Source organism: Thalassophryne amazonica, chromosome 4, assembly GCF_902500255.1.
Source record: "Thalassophryne amazonica chromosome 4, fThaAma1.1, whole genome shotgun sequence".
Taxonomy (NCBI): Eukaryota; Metazoa; Chordata; class Actinopteri; order Batrachoidiformes; family Batrachoididae; genus Thalassophryne; species Thalassophryne amazonica.
In genome coordinates, this window is record NC_047106.1 from 90,758,050 (window position 1) to 90,772,811 (window position 14,762).

At 41.1% G+C, this 14,762-nt stretch overlaps 1 protein-coding gene across 1 annotated transcript; it reads right to left on the reverse strand.

Moving 5' to 3' along the window:
- Positions 1-7,736: 7,736 nt before the first annotated feature.
- On the reverse strand, positions 7,737-14,762 carry LOC117509222 (extracellular calcium-sensing receptor-like). The gene is given in 9 exon segments (XM_034168945.1): positions 7,737-8,647; positions 10,084-10,207; positions 10,299-10,526; positions 12,151-12,426; positions 12,529-12,735; positions 13,128-13,397; positions 13,576-13,662; positions 13,825-14,119; positions 14,620-14,762. Coding segments are annotated over 9 exon segments (2,511 nt in total). The 5' UTR covers positions 14,733-14,762.

Here is a 14,762-nt window from a genome sequence, read left to right on the forward strand (position 1 = left end):
TGTTCAAAAACAAAACCTAAGAAGGAGACGGAGGGCTGGTGGAAAGCGCAAGCTGGGTCGGGCTTGATTTGATTATGTTCAAAAACAAAACTTAAGAAGGAGACGGAGGGCTGGTGGAAAGCGCACTTCTCCACCTTAACAAACAAACGGTTCTTAAGTAGCCTATTAAGCACCAAACAGACATGTTGGGTGTGTTCTTGGAAGTTTCTGGAAAATATTAGGATATCATCTAAGTACACGAATACAAACCGACTGAGGAAGTCATGTAGTACATCATTAATGAGCGCTTGAAAGATGGCTGGAGCATTAGTGAGACCTAACGGCATCACAAGGTATTCAAAATGGCCCAGGGGAGTGTTGAACGCAGTCTTCCACTCGTCTCCCTCCTTAATGCGGATGAGGTGGTAAGCATTTCTAAGGTCTAGTTTGGTGAAAATGGACACCCCCTGCAGCGAATCAAATGACGAATCAAGCAGTGGAAGAGGATACCTGTTACGGATAGTAATGGCATTCAATCTGCGGTAATCAATGCAGGGGCGTAAAGACCCATCCTTCTTCCCCACGAAAAAAACCCCTGCCCCTAAGGGCGACAAGGAAGGAAGGATGAGACTGGCTGCCAAGGAGTCTTGAATATACTGCTCCATTGATTCTCTCTCCGGGCGTGACAGATTATAAAGCCGGCTGGAGGGAAAAGAAGCGCCTGGAAGCAAATTGATGGAGCAGTCATACGGTCGATGAGGTGGTAGGGAAAGTGCATGATGTTTACTGAATGCGTCTTTGAGATCACGATACTGCTCAGGAACGTTGGAGAGATCTATCGTAGTGGAAGTGGTGTCCTTAGACCCCTTGGTGAGGGGAATGGAGGAACGGAGACAACAGAGGTAACAAGCATCACCCCACCGGGAGATCGTTCTGGTCGGCCAGTCTATCACGGGGTTGTGAATGTTTAGCTAAGGATGCCCTAACACCACGGAAGGAGAGGAACGGTAAACAAAAAAACTGAAGAGTCTCCTGGTGATTCCCCGAAACTAAGAGCATGACAGGTACTGTTTGGTGAGTGATCGAAGGAAGAGGAGTGCCATCTAGCATGGAAACCTGGATGAGAGTGTGAAGTTCAACCACCGGAATGCGAGCCTGGGCTATAATACTAGGATCTAAAAAATTAGCATCTGCGCCGGAATCAACAAGAGCCTGGAGTTGAAAGGACATATTATCTGAAAAGAGAGTGGCCGAGACTTGAGGGCGTGAGGAACGTTCACCCATGAATTGAGTACGGCTCACCAATAGCCCGGGGTCTATTGGCGAGCATTGTCTTTTGGCCGAACCGGACATTCATGAATTATGTGCCCCCGGGTACCATGCCGAGCTGCATTGGCTCCTCGGCAGGGGGCGCTGCAGGCACGGGGAGTGTGCTCCCAGTGGGGCGTGAAGAAGAAGGAATGGAGTCCGCACCCAGAAGGAAACGAGAGGAAGACGCACGCTCGCTTCTTCGGCTTCTCTCCCGCTGTCTTTCCCTCAACCTATTGTCGATCTTAATTGCTAGAGAAATAAGTTGATCCAGGGAAGTGGGTGGATCACGGACCGCCAGTTCATCCTTAAGCATCTCAGACAGGCCGTTTACAAACGCGCTCCGAAGCGCAGCAGCATTCCAGCTGGACTCCACAGCAAGAATACGGAATTCAATGGAATAAGTCGCCACGCTACGGGCATCCTGTCTGATGGATAATAACCGCTGGGAGGTCGCTTGCTCCCGCATCGGGTGATCGAACACCGTCTGGAATTCCTGTTTAAATGTTTGAAAAGAGGCAAGAACTGGAGACTGCTGCTCCCATAAGGCTGTGGCCCAATCCAGGGCTTCACCCCTAAGCAGATTTACCAGGTAAGCTATTTTATCGGCATCAGATGAATACATTGACGGGCGCTGGGAAAATACTAAAGAACACTGGAGTAAAAAGGAAGCACATTTGTCTACTGCTCCAGCATATGGTTCGGGGTGGCAGATAAATGGTTCTGGAGATGGGGAAAAAGATGCAGGAAAAAGACCGGAGGAGCAAAAATATAACAATTTATTAGAGAGTAAATAAAGAACCAAATTAAATGCACAGATGAACCAAGTACTGAAGGAGGGAGAGACGAGCCAGGGTACTGCAGAGAGGGTTCACTTCCAAAAGAGCTGAGCCAGAGCAGGACCAGGTGGCTGACCAGGCTGATTGAGTCCAAAATCCCAAAGGTAACTGAGTTTCCGGCGTCCGAGTGAGTGAAGAGTAGAGGTATAAATACAGGTGTGGATGATTGCAGACAGGTGAGTCCAATCAGCTCTATGAGTCAGCCAGAAAAGAGACAGGAAGTGAGGGGGAGTGAAGCAGCAGCACAACAGACAACACTGAGGAGCTTGATTAAACATGTAAATCAATCAATCAATCAATTTTTTTATATAGCGCCAAATCACAACAAACAGTTGCCCCAAGGCGCTTTATATTGTAAGGCAAGGCCATACAATAATTATGTAAAACCCCAACGGTCAAAACGACCCCCTGTGAGCAAGCACTTGGCTACAGTGGGAAGGAAAAACTCCCTTTTAACAGGAAGAAACCTCCAGCAGAACCAGGCTCAGGGAGGGGCAGTCTTCTGCTGGGACTGGTTGGGGCTGAGGGAGAGAACCAGGAAAAAGACATGCTGTGGAGGGGAGCAGAGATCGATCACTAATGATTAAATGCAGAGTGGTGCATACAGAGCAAAAAGAGAAAGAAACAGTGCATCATGGGAACCCCCCAGCAGTCTACGTCTATAGCAGCATAACTAAGGGATGGTTCAGGGTCACCTGATCCAGCCCTAACTATAAGCTTTAGCAAAAAGGAAAGTTTTAAGCCTAATCTTAAAAGTAGAGAGGGTGTCTGTCTCCCTGATCTGAATTGGGAGCTGGTTCCACAGGAGAGGAGCCTGAAAGCTGAAGGCTCTGCCTCCCATTCTACACTTACAAACCCTAGGAACTACAAGTAAGCCTGCAGTCTGAGAGCGAAGCGCTCTATTGGGGTGATATGGTACTACGAGGTCCCTAAGATAAGATGGGACCTGATTATTCAAAACCTTATAAGTAAGAAGAAGAATTTTAAATTCTATTCTAGAATTAACAGGAAGCCAATGAAGAGAGGCCAATATGGGTGAGATATGCTCTCTTCTTCTAGTCCCCGTCAGTACTCTAGCTGCAGCATTTTGAATTAACTGAAGGCTTTTTAGGGAACTTTTAGGACAACCTGATAATAATGAATTACAATAGTCCAGCCTAGAGGAAATAAATGCATGAATTAGTTTTTCAGCATCACTCTGAGACAAGACCTTTCTGATTTTAGAGATATTGCATAAATGCAAAAAAGAAGTCCTACATATTTGTTTAATATGCGCTTTGAATGACATATCCTGATCAAAAATGACTCCAACATTTCTCACAGTATTACTAGAGGTCATCCATGTCTTTATGTCTGTAAGACAATCCTGCAGTTTAGCTAATTGGTGTGTGTCCTCTGGCTTCATGGATAGATAAAGCTGGGTATCATCTGCGTAACAATGAAAATTTAAGCAATACCGTCTAATAATACTGCCTAAGGGAAGCATGTATAAAGTGAATAAAATTGGTCCTAGCACAGAACCTTGTGGAACTCCATAATTAACTTTAGTCTGTGAAGAAGATTCCCCATTTACATGAACAAATTGTAATCTATTAGACAAATATGATTCAAACCACCGCAGCGCAGTGCCTTTAATACCTATGGCATGCTCTAATCTCTGTAATAAAATTTTATGGTCAACAGTATCAAAAGCAGCACTGAGGTCTAACAGAACAAGCACAGAGATGAGTCCACTGTCTGAGGCCATAAGAAGATCATTTGTAACCTTCACTAATGCTGTTTCTGTACTATGATGAATTCTAAAACCTGACTGAAACTCTTCAAATAGACCATTCCTCTGCAGATGATCAGTTAGCTGTTTTACAACTACCCTTTCAAGAATTTTTGAGAGAAAAGGAAGGTTGGAGATTGGCCTATAATTAGCTAAGATAGCTGGGTCAAGTGATGGCTTTTTAAGTAATGGTTTAATTACTGCCACCTTAAAAGCCTGTGGTACATAGCCAACTAACAAAGATAGATTGATCATATTTAAGATCGAAGCATTAAATAATGGTAGGGCTTCCTTGAGCAGCCTGGTAGGAATGGGGTCTAATAAACATGTTGATGGTTTGGATGAAGTAACTAATGAAAATAACTCAGACAGAACAATCGGAGAGAAAGAGTCTAACCAAATACCGGCATCACTGAAAGCAGCCAAAGATAACGATACGTCTTTGGGATGGTTATGAGTATTTTTCTCTAATAGTTAAAATTTTGTTAGCAAAGAAAGTCATGAAGTCATTACTAGTTAAAGTTAATGGAATACTCAGCTCAATAGAGCTCTGACTCTTTGTCAGCCTGGCTACAGTGCTGAAAAGAAACCTGGGGTTGTTCTTATTTTCTTCAATTAGTGATGAGTAGAAAGATGTCCTAGCTTTACGGAGGGCTTTTTTATAGAGCAACAGACTCTTTTTCCAGGCTAAGTGAAGATCTTCTAAATTAGTGAGACGCCAGTTCCTCTCCAACTTACGGGTTATCTGCTTTAAGCTACGAGTTTGTGAGTTATACCACGGAGTCAGACACTTCTGATTTAAAGCTCTCTTTTTCAGAGGAGCTACAGCATCCAAAGTTGTCTTCAATGAGGATGTAAAACTATTGACGAGATACTCTATCTCCCTTACAGAGTTTAGGTAGCTACTCTGCACTGTGTTGGTATATGGCATTAGAGAACATAAAGAAGGAATCATATCCTTAAACCTAGTTACAGCGCTTTCTGAAAGACTTCTAGTGTAATGAAACTTATTCCCCACTGCTGGGTAGTCCATCAGAGTAAATGTAAATGTTATTAAGAAATGATCAGACAGAAGGGAGTTTTCAGGGAATACTGTTAAGTCTTCTATTTCCATACCATAAGTCAGAACAAGATCTAAGATATGATTAAAGTGGTGGGTGGACTCATTTACTTTTTGAGCAAAGCCAATAGAGTCTAATAATAGATTAAGATTCTAATGATTATAATAGATTATAATAGATTATAATGTCTTTGCAGTAAAGACTGCAAAGACATTATAATCTCATCAATTAATGTAAGTAGAAATAAGTGCATAGTTTATCTATCTATCTATCTATCTATCTATCTATCTATCTATCTATCTATCTATCTATCTATCTATCTATCTATCTATCTATCTATCTATCTGTATATATATATATATATATAAACACACACACACACACACACACACACAATTTACACTGGGATACCAGTAAAATAAAATAAGTACAAATTGAACAGAGAACAATAAGATCTCAGTAAATTAAAATAAATAGCAACTGTATCCCTGCGGAAAAGAAAATAATGGACTAGAATAAGAATGAGCGAGTACACCACTATCTCTCTATTTCTGTTCAACCATCTAAATGATCTGTATCTGTACTTGGAGTGGGCGGGGCCTAAACTGGAAGTGGGCGTCTCCAGGGGTGGATGAGATTTGCCCCGAGATGCTGAAATCTCTGGATTTTGTTTGCTTCTATGGCTGACATGCGTATACAATGTTGCATAGAGGCCAGGGACAGTACCTCTGGATTAGAAAACTGGGGTCGTGGTCACCATTATTTTTAAAGGGCACTGGAGAGAATGTTCCACATATAGAGGAATCACACAGCTCAGCTTATCTGCAAAAACCTACCCCAAGGTGACTAGAGAGGAGACCTCAGATTCAAGACAAATAATGCTGGTTCTGTCCTGGTTGTGGAATGATGGATTACCTAATTACCCTATCAAGGATATTAGAATGGTCTTGGGAGTATAACCAACCCGTCTATATGTGTTTTGCTGACTTGGAAAAGGCACATTCCTGGGTCCCTTGAGGTGCCATGGTGGGGGGCACTGCAGGAGTATGGGGAACTGGAACCACTGCAATGCGTGATCTAGTCTCTATATGACCAAAGTAGGAGCTGTCATTGCACTTTTGACATCAGACCTGTTCCTAGTGGGGGCTGGACTCTGCCAGGGCTGTGCCTTGTCAGCAGTCCTGTTCATGATGTTCACAGATGTGATTTAAAGGTGCAATTAGAGTATTCAGTTTATTGAGTATTCAGTTTATTGACCTCAGATTTATATCTCTGCTTTTTGCAGATAATGTAATTCAGTTGCCTTCATTAAGCAATGACCTCTGATGCACACTGAGCAAGTTTGAGGCCAAGTGTGAAGTGACTGGGATGAGAATCACCATGTCCAAATCTGAGTTATTGCTCCAAGTGGATGGGTTTAAGTATCTCGGGGTCTTGTTCATGAGTGGGGGTAAGTTGTAGTGGGAGATTGAGAAACAGACTGGGGTGGTGTCTGATGTTTTATGGATGCTGTACTGAACCGTCATGGCAAAGAAAGAGCTGAGCCAGAAGATGAGGCTCTCAATTTATCAGTCAATTTACACTCCTGTCCACACTCATGGTCATGTAGTCTGGATTATGACAGAAAGAATAAGGTTGTAGATAAATCATTGTATCTGCAATCCACTTAACAAACAGAATTTTCAATTTTCAAATGGCCCTTTTTTACAAATGAAAAAAAAAAACATATTTACAAATACAGATTTATTTCTAAAACGCACCACACATTTCAGTAAGTTGTGTGTGTTATATCAACCAACCAACCACTCATGTCTGTCAGGAAAGTAATTTACTCATAATGCAGTGGGGCATGTGTGTAAAATGCTAAAACCTTCAAAATTAGTGCATTACTTTAAAACTAAAACATATAGCTGATATTTTCACTTTATAAAACGACAGACATGACGTTAATTTAAATAACTTGTCTGGAATTAGTTTGGTTAAAATTTTAACCATAAGTTAAAACTGTCTGCGTGTGCATGACTTGGGTGATATGCTGGCAAGTCTGTATGGTGTGACTCCCATCCCCTCCCCTTTCTCTCTGGTCACCAGGTCTCTTGTTGAGAGAAGGCTGATCTGACACAGAAGCACTGGCTCGTTGTTGTGTCAGTAGTTGCTAGTGTACTGACGTCAATACTGAAAGTTATCGATTTAGCTTTTATCTATAACTTCTGCTAAATGTTTTAGGTGTTTTTTATAAAAGATAACTTTTCAGCTAGCGTTTTAACTGTTATCGAAGCAAAATTTTTGATTAGCTGTGCCCACCACTGGTATTAAAATTGTAAAATTGTATTTGTTCATCCTTCTAGGCTAATGTGTGAGTTTAACGACAACAATGAAAGTATTGTTTCACTGGAAATTAAATGCACTGTCAGCCTTTAATGAAGTGTTTCTCATTTTTGTCACATTTGCAATTCATTATCTTTCAAATTATTTTGTCAAACATGATAATTTCTCATATGTAAATTGCAATGCATGTTAATAAGGAGATACATTTCAGTTGGTGTGGAGGCCGTTTTGAATTTTTGCACAAAAGTAGGTCAACACCAAAACTCGTAACACATAGGTTTGAGGTCCCCTTGACTAACTCTATTAAGACAGTGTAATAGATATTGCATGAATATATATATAAAATCCAAAATTATCATTATTAGCAAAGCCCATTCACTTACTGTAACTACACTGTGCTATTTATTTTGATACACAATAAAAATAATAATAATTCTGACTAACCCTCCTTTAAGTTTCAATACCTCGGCTCATGATTGCCTTCTTTGTGTTTCTCTCAGGTCTTAGGAGGATAATGTAACATTTTGGTCCAAAAAGTGCAACCAAGAGGCCAAAACTGGAGGCCAGGATGGCGAATACTTCCACTGCATCTGCATATTTACCAGGGGAGCTGATATAAGTCGGAACAAATGCCACCCACACAGCACAGAATATCAGCATGCTGAAAGTGATGTGTTTAGCCTCATTAAAGCTATCAGGAAGATTCCTGGCCAGAAATGCAAGCAGGAAGCTGAGGACAGCCAGAAAGCCAATATAACCCAATAACACTGCAAAACCAACTGTGGAACCAACAACACATTCATAAACTATTTTGTCATTCTGATACTGAGTGTTTTTATGAGGAGCTGGAGAGGAAGACGTAAGCCAAGCAATGCAGATTACTGCCTGGACAGAACCCAAAGCCAGAACTGTCCCTCTCTGTTGCTTCACACCAAACCATTTCAACCTGGGTCCATCTCCTGGTTTGGAGGACTTAAACACAGCCAGAACCACCATGGTTTTTACCAGGATACATGAGACACAAAGCACAAAGCTGATCCCACACACTGCATGCCTCAGCTGACATGTCCATAGAAGAGGCCGGCCAATGAACAGCAGTGAGCACAGGAAGCACAGTTTGAGTGAAAGTATGAGCTGGAAGCTCAGTTCTGAATTGTTGGCTCGCACTATGGGTGTACTGCGATAATATGTGAAGATCCAGAGGACAACAGCACAGATAAATGTCCCCAGCAACAAGGCAGTTGTCAAGCAGATACCCAGAGGCTCATGATAGGACAGGAACTCTATTCCTTTAGGAATGCATTGGTCACGCCGTGAACTTGACCAAAGGTCTTCTGGGCAGCTGGTGCATTCCATGGAGTCTAATGAATAGAGCAGAGAATGTGCATTTTAATTACACTCAGCCACTTTTGTTTTGTTCATGAATTGAAGTAAAAAAAAATATCTAAAATGTATTTTGTGCACATAATATGCTCATCTCTAGAACATTTTTGCCACTGGACACCTTTCTGAAAGTTTGCTGACAGTGGGCCAAGCTTTCCCACCAGTCGTCAGACACAACCTTTCCACTGAACTTTAATTTCTTTTTATTCTTTTTTTTTTTTTTTTTGCTCACTGCATCACTCAGCACAGTGGATCTCTGTACACTGTGATGGTTGGATTATCACATGGGATTTATTAATGATGTGCTTGTTTGCGGCACACAGCAGCTGGGTGAGAGGCTTTTCACCACAGGCTGTAGTCCTGGGTCCTGTCCACCCAGCACTGTGAAACACTCCTGGTTCTGTGCTGGAGGTGAGATTAATGTTTAATAATATTGTCAGGGCCTGGCGATACATTTCTACATCACACCTCCTATAGAGTTTTGATGGTGATCAAGTAATAATATGTATATTACAGCGGTGAGATCCATTCAGCTCTGAGCCTCTGACATGTGCTATGATGCATTACTGCACATGAGATCATGGAGAGGTGACCTGCCTGTAGTATCACAGATATGATGGGTACAATATTTTACATTATTTATGTCGCCCATGGGAAGGACTGGAAATATATCTGTACTGTAAGGTCTAATATGGATACAACAGCCTGTTCACATCTGCTGCAGTGCGCGTTGTGCGGCGCATTGACCAGAAGTGGCATACAGTGTTTTCAGTTTGATTGCATGCTATTCACATTCACTGGACATGATGAATGTGTTGGTACACATTCATCATTTGTGTTATTACATATCAACATTTCCTTTGCCCTCCCTGGCCAGGGTCCAGTGGAGGTGGACATACATGGCACAACATGCCTGCAGGCTTTGCCGTGACCGATCCATCACAGAACTCAAATCAACCGTGATCAGATCATTTCAAGTGCTGTTATGACACCATCATATGCATCCCATCTCGACAGCACCAAGAGTGTTTTGAACTGTGCAACACACTCGGGACAGCCGAGTGAATGGTACCAGCTATGTAGACTGCTCAGAGACTGCCATCCGTCAGTCTTCAGACCGCACCTCAATACTTCCCAACTGTGGCCGGATGTGTCATGCTGACACCATTCAGCCACAATCGGCTTATGTGTGATGAGTGTATGATTAACTGTTCCATATGTATTCATCCTGCAGAAAGTGATTTTTTTTCCAAATTTGTGAACAAAGATGGAGAGAAATAAAACTTCTGTGTGTCGTCAACTCATGAAAAATGGGAGTGGAAACCACAGTGCTGGACTGTTTTTTGTTTGTTTGTTTGTTTGTTTTTTTGAGTGCATATTTTCAAAGGAAAGCTGAAGTGTTAAAAACACCAACCGGTTTTATTGCTGATCGTTCCTTCAGAGCATGGCACACATTCAAAACAACAGACAGGCTTCCCTTTCTTTCTTGCATTGCGGGTGCCAGGTGGACAGCTTTCACTACACACTGATTGGGGTGGCTGCAGAAACAAAGGTAATTATCTTATTCTACATAATTTTACATGGCTACAATCGCCTGTTTCATAAATGCCAGTAAATATATCTCATGACCTCTTTGAATTGTAAATTCCAGAAGATTCTATTTTCTTCAAGTTTAACCTCTTCACCTTTCCAGGCTGACTTTTGAAACACACCCACATTCTCAATCTTTATTGTTCCATCAGGGAGCCACTGCCAGTTAACAATGTCATAGATTGGTAAGGCATCACCATTCTCATCAAATAGCACCTGGTCACCAGATGATGTGTTGAAATTGACATTTTGCAAGTAATGCACAAGCTGTCAAAATCAGAATTAAGGGACAGAAAATAAGAGGTTAAAAATGTTAGTCTGCCAATTGATAAATGGACTGCATTCATATAGCACTTTTCCATCTGCATCAGAAGCTCAAAGCACTTTACAGTGATGCCTCCCATTCACACAGACACACACACACACCAATGTCAGAGTGCTGCCATGCAAGGCACTCACTACACACCGGGAGAAACTAGGGGATTTAGGGCCTTGCCCAAAGGCCCTTAGTGAATTCCGGTCTGACTGTGTTTTGAACTGAGGATCCTCTGATCTGAAGCCAAACTGATAAAAAATACAATACATTGCTGTGTCTCTTTTCATCATTACACTTCAGGGTTTCCACTTTCACAAAATGTCAAGCTATATAACCCAGAATGCCAAGCATTTATGCTGCTCTGGAAACACCTGATCCTATTAGATCTCAGAAGTAAAGCCACGTAAGTCCTGATTAGTATTTGGATGAATGATCACTTAGGAACACCAGGAGCTGCACACATTTCTCCATGCCGAACTGGAGTTGTGTCAAGAAGCACATCCAGTGTAAAAATTGTGACAAATCCCAATGCAGTTCACTACCATATCCATCATGTTGAAAGCAAACAACAGGAACAACAAAAACAAAAAAGACAAACCTCAACTAACTAGATCATAACGACCATTTACCCTGGAGTGCATCTCCCACCACGCTGTCATGACACTACCTCACCACCATTACCACACCACAGCAACCATTTTTATTTGTAACCTCAAATCGCATTCTGAGAAACCAACATTTCTCCACATTGCATTCAGTGAGTCATAACAAAACGAATTCTCAAGAAATACTGGTTTCTCAGAATGCAAAAGATGGAGAACCATGCCCTCCTCTTCTGGGTCAGGCTCAAAACCAATCAATTGCCACGAGTATCATCAAATGCACCAATGCAATGTCACAACATGTCAGTGAAGTCAAGTCTGGGAGAATATAATGGTGCTGCACTTCACCACATCCAAGACACCACAGAATTGCCTTTGGTCCTTGATGGCAACTGGCCAGGCAAACAACCGGTCCATCCCCATATCTCTAATATATAGAAATGTGGGGATAATAAAATATTTTAATAGGTCAACAGGGCAGACAAAGTTTGCACATATCAAAAAATGTCAGCCCATGCTACATCGTCCTGGTACATGAAGACACATCACATGAGGGATCTCTAACCCTTAGAAAGCACCTGCCATGCATATTTTCAAACTCTCTCTGGTACACTTACAGGTAAATGAACTGACTCACGTGTGCTTAGCCAAACAAGAGCTGGGAAACACCAACTTAAAACAAATCAGGTGTGAACAGAGCAGCTGGACATGGAAACATGCAGGGCAGGACACTCCAGGAACAGTGTTGGAGACAGATTCATGTCTAACGTAATGCTTCACTGCATGGGTGCATTACATTAGCGTGATCTTACCAAGTCTCCACCTAATTCAGTGTACATAATGTGCACATGGAGACCCACCATACCATTTAAGAATGGTTGATTTACATATTTTAATTTCTTGTTCTGGACGTAATCAATGTCAGTCTGAATTACACACAAAATTCTGTAATGTATTCAAACAGACATCACACCTGCCAAAGCTCTAGCTTGTTTAAACTGGCACAGCTTTTCCCTCTGAAAGGTCCTCTCCCTGGCACACACTGCAGCATGTCATCAAGGGCATATGCCAGTGCGTACACAGCCTTGTAGACATTGTACTCTGACCTCAGATTTGAAACATCCAAAATCTCACTCTTCACGTTTTTTAGATCTTCCTGTCCAGTGCATAGAGCTCCCCCAGATTCCACCCAGCCTGCTGGAAGTGGGGCAAATCTACATTGAAATGTGAATTCCCAAAACTGTTTTACCTGAAAAAAATTGAAAAACCCAGTTAACAGAAATGCAGTGGGAGAAAATAACAACAACAAAACATCTGTATATTTCTGTTCAATATGAGGTTAATTTTTCACCAAGCTACGTCCATAGCTGTTGTTGTGGTGTTGGTCAGGATGTATTTTTGTCAGAAACTCCTTTAGACCTGGAATTTCTCCTCGTCGGATGGCGATGCCCAGGGTCCCACCCAGGTATGGCATGAGTTCGGGGGTGTGGAGAATGGCAGCTGATGTCCACCCTTCACTGGCCATCCACTGCACACCTGTCACATTTTGTTTTACCACCTGTACATTGTGTGACAGCAGAACAAATGTCATACTGCAGGGCCAATAATGCACTGTTGTTGTGAAAACTGTACTCAACTGACAAAATAAGTGCGTGTTTTGAGCAGAATTCATTAGAACATTTTCTGTTATGATAGAAACAATACATATTAGCAAGGCTCTTTATTCTGTGAACTCCCTTTGTAAGGTTAAAAAGAAAATCATCAAACTTCAAAATCATCAAACTGCAGAAATACAACAGTTCAGTAACACTCATTCTGTCGTTATTCCATAAAGCTTTTTGTGTGTGTGTGTGTGTGTGTTGGGTCAAAAGATGTAATTATTACTGTGAATCATACTTTTTGACTTCTGTATATACAGATTCCCAAATTGACATGTATTTTAATTCTAACCTCTTCTGTGAGTTGAATCATATGACTTTCATGTGCAAATACAATCACCACATGAGCTGTAGATTGCTTCATTATTTTCACAATCCTCTTAAATTCAGTTGGCTTCTTGTTTAAAGGCAAAACTTCTAAGTAAGCCAGACAACCTTCACCAGATTCAACCAAGTCAGACTGGAAAGATCAGGCAGCATGGAGTCCATAGTCATCATCATTGACGAGCAGACCAACCCAGGTCCAGCCAAAGTGTTTTAAAATGTTAATTATAGCACGTACCTAATTATACAGAGAATTTACATATTAATGTACAGACCTCAATGTGGTGTCAAGAGCAAATCTGCTGTAAAGGTGTACTATATTAATGTTTCCATTATTTTTACACAGAGATTTGTTTCACTGCATCAACATTCCATACTGTCTGTTTTACATTTTCCTCATACAGATTGACATTTACTTGGAAAGCATCACTTGAGATAGTCCGGAAGAAGGATGGAAACTTTTTTCGGTCACTCAAGCAAGAACATGTTGCAAAGTAACTCACCTGCACAAGATAAAGACTGTAACCTACAAAGGCTGAAAGCATGAATACATTATTCTTTATATGAATACTTTTAAAGGTCTTTCTTCCTGTATTTACATTAAAAGTTCAAACTGAATGGAAATGCAGCAAAATGATGATTAGATGCTGATGCAGAAAACTTACCATTGGCACTCTGTACAAACCTAAGACAGATGAGATGGCAATAGTACGTGTAGAGGAAGAATCACCCACAATTCCCAACACAGGAGGGGTTCCCACACAGGTTTCATCTAATTTAAACTCTGTCTCTTGACCACTGGCTAAAGACAAGGCAGCACGGAATCCAACTCCAACATTGACACAGTTATCATAAAGCTTGTATCCCAGAGTCACATTCAAAAGTAGGTTGGAATTTCTGTTGATCTCATCAATAGCAAATGCCATGGTCTGAGCCTGCCTGAATCCTTGAATATTGAAACTGAGAAAAATATTTATAATTTGTCAGTTTATCAGATTTACTGGCAGACAATAACACTTATTACCAAAAGCCACAGTACAACATCCTCAGTGTTAATTCAACCCGCACAGAATGAATACTCTTCCAATTATCACTGATTCTGAGTTAATTTTTCAATTTAAAATAGACTTGAAACAAAATTTATAAAACAGTTCAACTTGAAAACAGTTAAATTCTTAAATATTGAAATAGACTAAAATGTATAATTCATCAGTTTATCAGCTTGCTGTCAGACAGTAACACTTGATACCAAAACCACAGAGCAACATCCTCAGTGTTAATTCAACCCACACAGAATTAAAATTAATACTCTTACAGTTATCACTGATTCCGAGTTAATTTTTCAATAACAAATACTTTTGTAACATAATTTATTAAACAGTTACTTTAAAACTCTTAAATTCTTCAAATATGACAGTATTATTTATATGTTCTTGTCTTTGAGTAAATGACACACTCACCTGTAGCAGGAAGGTTGTTGGGGCTCAGAATTAAATGAAAGATCAGGAGTGACCGAAAATAAATGGAATGCAAACAACCCACCAAGAACAACATCTCCAGACTTGTGCATCATATTCAGGTGGAAGTGTCCCTGTAACTGACA